The 11,958-nt window shown below is 41.2% G+C and overlaps 1 protein-coding gene across 1 annotated transcript; it reads left to right on the forward strand.

Moving 5' to 3' along the window:
* Window positions 1–2,804: 2,804 nt before the first annotated feature.
* Window positions 2,805–11,448, forward strand: pmp22b (peripheral myelin protein 22b). Its single transcript, XM_040039131.1, has 5 exons — window positions 2,805–2,937; window positions 3,684–3,774; window positions 4,071–4,155; window positions 7,223–7,363; window positions 9,086–11,448. Exons 2-5 carry the CDS (start codon window positions 3,697–3,699, stop codon window positions 9,244–9,246), a joined length of 465 nt encoding a protein of 154 aa, XP_039895065.1. The 5' UTR covers window positions 2,805–2,937; window positions 3,684–3,696; the 3' UTR covers window positions 9,247–11,448.
* The last annotated feature ends 510 nt before the right edge of the window (window positions 11,449–11,958 follow it).

Below are 11,958 nucleotides of genomic sequence, written 5' to 3' on the forward strand. Positions count from 1 at the left end.
CGATTTTAGGGGATTTTGCAACTTGGCAAAAGGTTAGTATGCCATATGATGGCAACGATAAAGCTACTTTGGGATGATTTTAATTAAACCACCCACTTATAATTATCATTAACTGGTTCATTTAAACCTGACCATGTTGTGTGTTTATTGTGGGTTTTCCTTTATGTGATAGAGCAGTTTGCCCCTTAGCTGTCATCTCCCATGTATAGTTTAATTAAAGTGTGATGACAACTCAGGGGTTGAGACTAGGTTACAATTTATCAGCACACAAACAGACGGACTGTATTTACCTCTCATCACTCTTTCTGCTTCCTGTTTCCTGCATTTGTGTTCCTACCATCCTCCTGTTCCATCTTTACTTAGATTGTCTGTCAGTTCTTCACTCACACGTGACCTGCATGGCTGTATTTTATGGGTATGATAGTTACTAGATCATATGTGATCTTTTAAATTTAATAACTGTTAACATCTGGGCAGACTGGGGGTAGAAGAGCTGGATGGTCCAACAACAATATTGCTGCAGCAGGAAGAGAGCTATTAAACTGCAGCAACTAATAGTGACACTTCACATGCTGATTACAGAAACGAGGCACTTTTGGCCAACAGCTGCCACAACCTGAAACACAAGGCAGGAGGCCTGTTCCCAAGTGACTCAACAGTGACGCAGATAGGCCCCCCGACCCTTAAGGAGCATCAGCTGTATCCACTGTCTCACAGAAAATCTGAAAGATGTCTGCTGTGAGTATAAGCCATGTATTCATTCCAGTTAATGCTTGAGTCAAGATAAGTGAAAGAAAGCAGCCTCTTAGACTAACTTAACGTCGTCAAGAAGAAGATTGCTGTGGGTCAAAGCTCGCCTTCTGTTTTGCACTTTTTAGGATCTATTATGGTAGGACAAAAAATTTCTTTGCTGCCATCTGGATGGAGTTACTGTAACTCAATCATGTCTAGTTTCTAGATCCATGTCCTTGGGCTGATGTCCTATCTATGGTTTTGGTATGTGCTAACGTGAAGCTATGCGAAGCCATGTTAGTGACAGAGATGAAATGTTAGGAGCTGATTCCAAATGTAACATTATTCAGTATCTCACTCTGAATGTTTGCTATGTGGCTCTTCCCAGAGTGCTTGGCTTCAACCCCAGCAAACGGAGTAAACTTAACACTCCCGTGTCCTCTCAGCCCACTGATTGTCAGTCTTTTACAAACATTGACATATAAGGGATGGGAATGAGGAGGGCCTACACGGCTGCGCTACGGTTTTAACGAGACCTCTCCTCTGAATGTCACTGTAAACCATTATTGTTGACCATTTCACAGCTCATACAATCAGAGTTCAGGCCTGATAACCAGAGCTACTCTGGGTTAAATACACAGCAGATATCAGTGACACATACCAAAACAATCACAACATGCAAAGAGGTACTTGATGCAACTCAGGCTAATCATGTCAAAAACTTGGATTCAAGGAGTCCCAAAGCTCTGACTAAGAGCAGCACTTGATCTGCTCCTCTAACTGTCCCACCTCATTTTCATGTGAGTGTGAGGAACAAATATAGCAGAATCCAGGAAGTGTAAGCTAAGTGTTGAAGAATAGAAAGTGGACACTGACAGGGGGTTATGGGAGGTCAGTTACACCCTAAGCTACTCCACCAACCTGCTAATGTGAGGAAAGTTTGATAAGTTTGTGCTGCCCAGCCAAGAAGCTAGTGCAAACGTCTTTTAATGTTTGGAAGAGGAATTTTATTAGAAATGATGCTTTTAACATGTACAACGAAGGGCAGAATCAATCAAAAAGAATTGCCTTTCTAAATGATCGTAGTATTTACTGGTTACCTTGTATCTCTGTAATTCTGCCCTGAACACGATCCAGAGGGAGAAAGAGATAAGGCCATCAATTTATACTGTATAATATTTTCATGGTTAACTCCCTGAATATATTTCTTTGAATTACGCTCGTTACAACACACACGTTTATAGAACTGACCAAAGTGCATACTTTTAACATCAGGGGTCCTTGTTCAGGGTGGAACACCATCACACTCCCACTGGAAATGAGTCACGTCAAACAGAGGAGAGCCCCAGATGCTATCTCTCACTTGTGGTGTGCTGAGCATGCCCATCCACACTTTCATGCACGCAGTGAGTCACAGCGCGTAGTTCATGACTACCAGAGGGAGAAGGCCCACGCTACATCACATTACAAAACATTACAACCGAGTCTGTCACTCTGACTCCCGTGGTTTCCAAGGAAACGTTGCTTTTCATTGCCTTACAGTGTTGTACCACAAACACATAAGCTATTACATACGATATATGACCAGAAAAAGGTCTTTATTTATTTATCATTTGTTTAGATTCCTTGCATAAACAAGAAATGAACGTAAATTAAGAAAAAAACAACAACAACAATTAATGTCTTGCAATTCTTGGACAATTGTGCTTGATTTTCAAATAAATCCCCTTATTATTTAATGATATAAACTATAAATATGCCAAAAAAGAAAGTTTCAGATGTCTTATTATATTACTTATAAATATCTACAATATGGAACGCCAAATTAAATTCCTAATACCTAATACAACAAAAGATGAAAGAGAAACCTCGAAATCACATAGTTGCTGTTAGTTACCACGACAGCCAAACAATTACTACCAGGTTACTACACACAGTAAGTTAGTAACTAAGGCAACCCATGGCATTACGCATAGCGCGTCTATATTGGGAACACTGGCTGTGAACCAGAGGGTCACTCCATGACGCAGCGACGCACGCAGGGCGTTGTTCTTCCATAATGAGACTTTATAACAGAACGTCAGTCCTGGCATCAATCTAGTCTGAGAGCGACTTTTAGGACAGAGGACTACCGCTGTCGGACTCTTTTTCGGGCAACCTTGCTTTTGCTTCTCTTTTTGTGGACATACAAGCTCTACGCTCGAAGTAAGTGGACTTTGCTTTTTTCTAAACTTAGTTACGTTCAGGCGCACTCAGGCAGTTCCGGCGGATTAAAGGGAGAAACGAGATTTTCCCCGCGCAGACTGCTTCATTGCGCGTACACACAGACACGGGGGAATTGAGCTGTCACCGCAAATAAACTGGCATTAAGTTTAGCATATTAATTTCAACTATAGACAGAATTAATAAGCCTTTGTCTAATCGTGTTTCCTTCGCTTTGTTTTAACAAGTCATTTTGCTACCCGCAAAAAACCCGAATATAACTGAAATAAATGCAGTTTTGTAAATGATATATGGCGGATTTAAGGAGTTTCAAAGAAAAAAAAGACGTATTATTATTTTATTTATTTATTTATTTATTTATTTTTGCTTAAAAAAGCCAAGATTTTGTGTTGTTTGGAACAAGTTAAAGCAAAAAGGGTCCCTCCTGAGATAATCTTTAAAGTTTAATCATATTGACAAACTTGCTGTTACACTGGCTGTGACTCAAAGGCACCATACCTCTGACTATATGAAGAATATCGTTAATTATTTACTGTCTTTTGAAACTGATGTTATGGAAGGATCCTGTCATCTCAAACAGACAGGCTGAGATAAAATTTCTTAAAAGGCTGTCCGCGTTGAACGTGCTGCAGCGACACACCCATATCCCACCAATCTGACATCCACACAAATACACACACACACGTACATTGACCGTCTGATTGTCTCCTCTACTCACTGCTTTCCAGATCATCTGTAAAGATGCTGCTCCTGCTACTTGGAATCATCTTCCTGCACCTCGCTGCTCTGGTTCTCCTCTTTGTGTCAACAATTGTCAGCGTGAGTGAAAATGACATGTTTACCCGTGTCTCTGTTTGTTCAGATGTCATAGTGAGCATGCACACAGAGCAGGAGCAATTAGAAAGGCATGCATGTGCACTCAGTATCCTGAAGATATAAGATATCGTGGAGGATTACATGCAAACTGACTCTCTTGGAGCCGTTATGGATGTTTTACCTCCACCACTAAACATAAAATAATTATTATTCAACTTATTTATGTGTGTCTTAGGAATAGAACTATGCCAATGAGATCTATTTCTCTTATTGACTGAGTTGTATGTTGTTGCCACCAGGTATGGACAACAGGTGAATCTACCACATCAGACCTATGGACAAACTGTACTACCGCCTCTGGATGTATCCCAGCATCAACTGGAGGTCAGATACCAGCCTCACTTATATTTTGCTGTTTGCCTTTAAACTGTTTGTTGACAATACAGTGGCTGGGGAATTTACTGGGAATTTACATGCTGCTCTGTTCTCTCTGAAGCTCAGTTTTAAACTTGTTTTACTTTAAAAATCCATCATTTACCTACCCTATGGTGTGGGTGTGTCACAGTTACTCTGGAACTGTGGTGCCATCTAGGGCAGAGAATGTGGCAGTGCTGTTTTGAAGTGCTAGCTGATAGGCTGCCACTGTATAAATAGTCGTGGTGCGATGTCCATATTCAGGTCTCGTGTTGGGAGTCCATAGTAACAGAGCTGCGGAGAATCAGGGTGGGGCTGCAAAGAGTATTTAAAGTTTTAAATCTATGTGCGTGTGTGTTTGAAACCAGGGAAACCTTGGACCACCGTGAGCAGAACATAGCATGCTGATAGTGGGTCACGCCCAGAGTAAGATCTTAGTGTCCCGTGTTAGCTTGCAGGGATCATTAGGACAATTTAAGGCAGCAGGTGCAGCGTTAGGAGATTTATGTACACAAAGTCAGACACTGGATGCTTTAATTAGAAATACTGATATTCATATTGATAGTAGACACTAAATACAAATATTTTACAATGTCAAACAAGTCAAAGAGTGATATATTTTCCTCTTCATGAATGTTCACTCTGCATCAGCTGTATGTTTTGCTACTAAAAGTGCCGTCACAGTGCTGCAAGAGCTGCTGGCTGTAGCTGGCTGATGTCATTTGTCTAGTATGAGCTGCGTTCAGCCAGTGTGTATTTTGTCAGGGGCAGCAGTGGTTGCACACTCTGCCAGGTAGTTTGATGGTGCAGTCAGTTTGTTTGACTCGCTTTCACTGGTGCACTGACGCAGAGTGTTTATTTAAGAAGGCGCGTGTGCCGTTCCCAGGTCTTTGCTTTGGCTTTGAGAGATGGAAGATAGTGGTCTGCTCGCACGTTGGGGCCAAGCCTGCGTTCAAAAGAGCTTTTGGAAGCTTTGCTGAGCAATCAACTTTCCTCTGAACCAAATCATAATCATGGGCATCACAGTTATTTTTAGGGAATTTCTAAACCTTCAGTGTTGCCATGAAAAAAAGAAAAGAAAAACACACACACACACACACACACACACACACACACACACACACACACACACACACACACACACACACACTGTGTGATGCCACAGTTATCAAATGCTGAGTGAGTTAAACATCACGTGCTTGCAGCCAGGAAAATTACTTCACAAAATTTACTTGCTCTAAATTTAGCGGTCGAGGAATGTCTGCTGCCCCAGCACAGACCTACACCACATAAACAAGTGAGGGAATACTACAGCAGTTTTATTTTTGCTGTTTACTGTTTTGGGAAAAGCTTCAACAGTTACTTTCCTGTTTTGAATTTCAGCAGAATCCTTTAGTTGCTCTTCCTGGAAGTTATTTCCGTAATAATAATGAACCCAGACCCAGTTTATGTTCATTTTTGAATGCGAGTCCCTCTTGGGTTTCTGTGTTATTTTGAACCGTGAAGCACGCCTCATGCCGGGAAATGCGCGATGTCACTGTTTCCTACTACTGGTCGGGAAAGAAGGAAGGAAGGAGGGCTGGAGGGCTGTTTATTAGAAATCAGTGTACTGTCGCTGCATTCACAAAATGTTATCACAGATTTATATATAACATTTGAAAACACGGTTATCATAGTGGAATCTAATTGTTGTGTGGGTGTGGTATCAAGCTGGCGACATTTTATGGATGGAGATTTGCAATGTGTCATGTTTCTTCCCATATCTCATCTATGAGCCAGTGGTCCTCGGGACATTCTCTGCTGCTGCCATTGTAGGAAACCTGACTCCGAGCTGGTAACTCTATGTAGTCATCATGCAGTTTCACCAGAAAAACTGTGATTGTTTTTTAAACGGCCACAGAATAAAATGCATGAAATGTGTTACAGGGTAATGAATTGTTGTAATGCTGAGTTAAAATGCAGTCAGTTAAAGTGAAAAACATCACACAAAGTAAGCTGTTTTATCGCTTAATCATCCTTGTTGTTCTTGAGAACGAGCACTAATAAATTATGCACTGTGCCTTTTTTCCACTTTGTAAGTGCGCCTCCATTAAAACCGCAATATGCCTCTTATTTAAAAAAAAGTAAGAGAATCAATAAATCACAGATGTATGAGAATTTTGAAGTAGACAAATCCATATATTTCAATGTCAAATTTTCGCAGAGGCATGCATACAGATTGAGTTATATTAAAGAAATACATATTTTAAAGACTTATCTGGAGTACTTGCAGGCGTCAGGACTGGACAGCAGCTAGTGAGTGGCATTTGCAACTTATGCCAATACACACAGATCTAGGGAGATAAGAGCACAAAAATAGAAATAATAAACGTGACTAAAGCGAAAGACTAAATAAGTATATAGAGGAAGGGAAAGCGCGAGTGCTTCAGGAAACCTGTGGGGCAGGAAGTGAGGTAAGGTGAGAAACCTGATAGGGCCTGATGGGGTAGGAAGTAAGCATGGAAAACCATCAGTCAAGAAATAGACACTGCTTGGAAGTCCAATGATTCCTGGAATGGCAGCACGAGTAAAACGCAAAAACACACAACCATACATGGAGATTGAGCACCAGTAGAGTAGATGGTGCATGGTGGACTCTGTCAATACAGGTGTCTAATGGGTTAATAGCTTCTAGAAGCCTGGCCTTGGAGGAAAAATCAATATGGCACATTTAGTCATAGGTCCTACTGTGAGGGGCTCACAGAGCTTTTAGAAATAAGATACCTAGGTTTCATTGTTAAGGATCCATTATAGATTCCCAGAAGTCAACAATGCCAGGGCTGCCTCATTATGTTTTATTTGTGAGGATGCTTAAATTCAGCAGGGGCAAAGTACAACAGTACACTTTGGGTTTGGATTTTTTTCATTTCTGTCTTCTCATCCTGTTGCGTGTTCATTAAGTCAATCAAACATCTATTATGCTCTGGTTCATGATGACTGGCGTGCTGTTGCTGACAGGACTCTCTCTCTCTTTTCAACTCCCCTCTCTCCCCTGCAGAGTGGATTCAGTCGGTCCAGGCTGTCATGATCCTATCCATAATCTTCAGCTGCCTGTCTCTCTTCCTCTTCTTCTGCCAGCTCTTCACTTTGCAGAAGGGTGGACGCTTCTTCCTCACTGGAACCTTCCAGATCCTTGCCAGTGAGTTCATCACCCTTAACACATTCACATAATTTTTATATTACGTGAGTAAATATAATAAAAATGTATTTAAAAAAAATTAGGCATTTCATTGATAACAGTAGCAACCAAATAAATCAGCTTTTTTTTTTCAATTTTGAGAAGCTGAAAAATTGAAATCTTCTTTATTTTCCCAAGAATGACTAATATACACGGTCACTGAAATGTTTTAGAACACCGCAGTTCTTTTTTTTAAATTGAAATTTAAACAGCTCTCATCAAATGTGTCCCAACTTTCATTGACTACTTATAACCTCATCGATCTATGTGTAGGGTAGCATGAGTATTGTACTGCAAAAAGATGTGTGTTGCTATAAAAATTGCAAGTAAAAGGCAAATAACAAAGGAAGAGAGACAGAAGATCATAATGCTTGAAAGTGTAGGTTGTTCCTGTCAGAGAAATGGTGAAGAAACTCAATGTGTCAGTGAGTACAGTCACCTTCACCATTAAAAGGCACTCAGAAACTTGGAGAAACTCTGACAGGAAGTTGAGTCATCAGGTTGTGTGACAGCCAATTCACAAGACCACAGCTTTAAATGTTCAGTTCAAGAGTAATCGTGGTAAGCAAGTCTCATTTTTGACTGTAAAGAGAAGGCTTTAAGTTGAAGGTTTGACGGGTTGAGCTGCAGCAAGAAAGCCATTGCTAAGATGCCAGAATAAGAAAAAAAGGGCTTGCCTGGTCCATGAAACACAGCCAATGGACTACTGAAGACTGGAAGAAGGTGTCATGGACTGATGAATCAAGATTTGAAATCTTTGGTTGATCAGCCAAGATTTTCTTTACACCGTCACGTAAGCAAAATGATGGTTCCCCAACATGTGACATCAAATGTCAAACATGAAGGAGGAAGCGTGATGGTCTGGGGCTGTTTTGCTGGATCCAGAGTCAGTGACTTGCATAGAGTAACCAAAATGGCTACCATAGCATTCTGCCATGCAGTGCCCTCTGGGAAGTGCATGCAAACTTTTGACTGGTAGTCTAGCTTCCGCACTACTCTGACCTGCATTAATAACACAGCAACACCTGGGTAGTCTAAAAAGGTGCTACTCATACAGTACAAATCCACCACCACCACCACCACCACCACCACCAAGAAGCCATTAGTGGATGCTCACTTTCCATGTTCTATTGGAGAGAATCAGATTTAGGGGGTATGAGCCAGTTACTAATGGTTTTTATACTCCCCTTGTTCATTGTACTCCATGCCCTTTGGCCAGAGAGCATCTCTACTGCAAGTCCATTGTGTTCTCTCTTGGCAGCCCTTTACAAAATCCCAGGTTTTCTCTCCACGGTGCCAGCACATTGCCTGGCACCCAGTTGCCCACTCAGCCAAACAGGAATGACACTGGGAACACTGCCAGCCGCGCAGTGTTCAAATGTCAGTAAGGCTGGCGGTGGGAGGTGTGGCGTGGGAGGATGGGGGGTCTGACAAACAGATCGTGCCATGTCAGACAAGGTTGGTCGGTGGGCAGAGCTGGAAAAGCTTACATAGGCCACAATGGGGTTCAACAAGCATGAAAAAGTGTGATGTAATGCGGGGGAATGCCTTCTGGGAAACTGACCTGCTCGTTACTGCCGCCAAGCAGGGTTCAGCCCAGGACACAAGACACACAGAAACCTGATCTAACACTAAGATGATTATGGCCAGTATTATTAAAAAGTCACCTTTTCCCCCTTGCAGGTTTGTTTGTGATGAGCGGAGCCATCATCTACACGGTGATGAGTCCAGAATGGGTGCCGGAGGGAAATTCATTTGGCTACTCCTACATCCTGGCGTGGGTGGCCTTCCCCTTGGCGCTGATCAGCGGACTCATCTATGTCATCTTGAGGAAGCGAGAATGAGCCGTCACTCCATCCCACTGTTCCCAGTAACCCCCCCCCGCCCAACTGCAAGTGCTATCAGTACCCCTCTGAAGTATAACTCGTGATGCCCAACTACCAGTGGAGCCACCAGGCCAAAACACCCAGTTCACAGAAGGGGGGATTAATACCAAAAATCAAACCAAAACACGAAAACACCAATACTGTCTCAGTTTAAAGATGTATATAGTATCTATGGTTTAAAACATATTTATAACACTTTTTACATATATGTACATAGTTTTTGTGTTGCTCTGTCAATGGATACTATGAGCTTTATTTTAGCTGATTAAGTGCCTCAGTCTTTGTTTGTAATGATGAAATAATTATAGACTATTTTTGTTGTGGGATTTTTTTTTTTTTTTTGCCTTTTTTGTTTTGGTAATTGCCAAGTAATAAGTAAGAGAGAAAAAAAAGTGTTTCTTGAAGTATACTAACCAAAGTGCATGTATAGAAATAGAGAGGTTAATTAAGCATTTTCGACGGGGTTGCTTTACAAAAGAGAGTGGTAACATCCATGGATGTAGCATAGCCATGAATATGGATTTGGTCCTTTTCTATTTGTGAATTTGCAAGTTTAAGTGTATTTGTTTTCAGTCTTTTTTCTATTTCTTACTTTCAACAAAAGATGGTGCTATGTATTTATCATTCCTATTACTGATAGCAATCATTTACAGCAGAGTTGCTTTGTTATTGTTTAGAGTCAAACAGCTTGCCATTAATTAAAGTGAGACTCAGCCAGCGGTGCGCTTCTACATCTAGTGCCGGGCTGCTTCTTTAGGGAACACAGCCGATTTCACTTTGCAGTGTCTGATTATTTTTTTTCCCCTTTTATCAGCTACTGTAAACGGCGGATAAACACGGTTGGGGTGGTGCACTAATGTAATCGAAAGTCATTTAGAATGGAATGTCAGTATTATTCTGCGAGTTTATAGTCGGATCACAGAGAAAGAACTTTAAATAAGCTTTTTATTTTTCAGCTCTGTTTGCCTTAATTTTCCATCATTCTGATGTTTGTGTTCGCCTCGCGCGTATGGCTGTTCAATTCTCAAGAAGTCTTTGTAGAAAAGTATCAGAAAGAGCATAATCACTGTGGGGCATTATACCGAAAGGAAGAAGTTATACATTTAACGCTACTAGAATAAATGCCACCGAGTTGAAGCCATATAAAATATGAGATGATAGGAAAAACATGACTGAAATATTAACTCTATTAAGTGATAAAAGGACAGAGAGGTTTGCAGTAATGATACAACTGTCTGTTTCACATACTTGAAGTTTGACATGCTGCAGTCTCTGCCCACTGACGTTTAGATGGTTTTTTGTCTACTGTATAAAACCTTTACTGTTTATATGTTGTGCATAACAAATGTTTATGACAATCTAGCCTAAAACACTCACTTATTAAATAAAACTACTTTCACATTATCTAATATTGTGTATTCCACTGTTACAAGGGACTGTAACACTCTATGCATGTAAAGTAAACCGTTACATTTTGCAGAAGTCATTTTGCTGTTTGCCCGTAAACTTTGAGACACACTTTTCTGAGCTCCAAAAGCTTAATGTGGAAAATGATGATTACTACCCATGTGTCGTGGCATATTTGCTATTACTGACGTGTGTGAAAACGTTTGAGATCAGTCGAAGACATCGGCAACTGAAACGCAGCCTGTAAATGTCTGTGTGCAATTTAGCCAGTCAAACCTAGGTTAGTGCGTGTGGTTGCAAATGCTGTATGCGACTTGTGTCACCCACACGGCGCACGACGCCAGCTATTCAAAACACGCAGATAGCGTTTCAGTGTATACTGTGTCTCTCGTGACATCAGACATAAGAGGACTGGGAGCATGTTCTGAACACTAATGAGAAAGCATCTGTCCTCCACTTGATGGCATCTCCTCTGAGATCCTCTCCCCTTCCAAAAAAGAACTACACTGTGTTGGATTCAAGTATTTCATTCTGAGCTTACACTAGATAATAGTCTGCTATGGTTTTTCAGCATGATGCTCTTCATTGGGTCCAGTTAGAAGAGACTGCCTCTAATGACAACTGCCCTCTTGATTATTTTGTGTAAAGCTGCCACTTTCAGCTGTGCTATGTTTACACCAAAACCAAATGCTCTTGATATTACCAAAAGCTACTTTGAATTTAACCATTAAAGGATGATTCTTGCCACCTTAATGGAGCTTACTGTGTCTTTCAGTCGCAGTGCACACATCTATAACATATCTAATCAATCTGAAGAACACTCAGCCGTTCTGACTAATGGAGTCTGAATATTCTATTTCTATAACAGTCACTCCTCAGCTAGCACTTTTGCACTGAGCTGATGATGCGTCTAAATCTCCAGCAGTGAAAGAGTACACTCTAAAGAAAGATTCTTGTTGCAGGCTCAGGCGGTCACAGTCTCCTACTACTGCCCCCTCTGACATTCTAGCACTGGGTAAAATGGGAACACTGCATTCTGGTCTGCGAGCGTGTGGGTGTGTGTTGTTGTTGTTTACAGACTGGGAAAGTCTCTGTGTGTGCAGATGTGCATACCACATTATACCATTCCAATGTATGATCTCATCATGGTGTACCCGGGCACATTTCAATTTCCTTAGGTCAATGTACATAGTTACAGGCTTAAAAATTTTGCATGTCCTGTGCAATACTGCCATCCAGTGGAAGCACACAGTAGCAAAGCCA

The sequence above is a fragment of the Simochromis diagramma genome, unplaced genomic scaffold (assembly GCF_900408965.1).
Source record: "Simochromis diagramma unplaced genomic scaffold, fSimDia1.1 OVJJ01000402.1, whole genome shotgun sequence".
Classification (NCBI taxonomy): Eukaryota; Metazoa; Chordata; class Actinopteri; order Cichliformes; family Cichlidae; genus Simochromis; species Simochromis diagramma.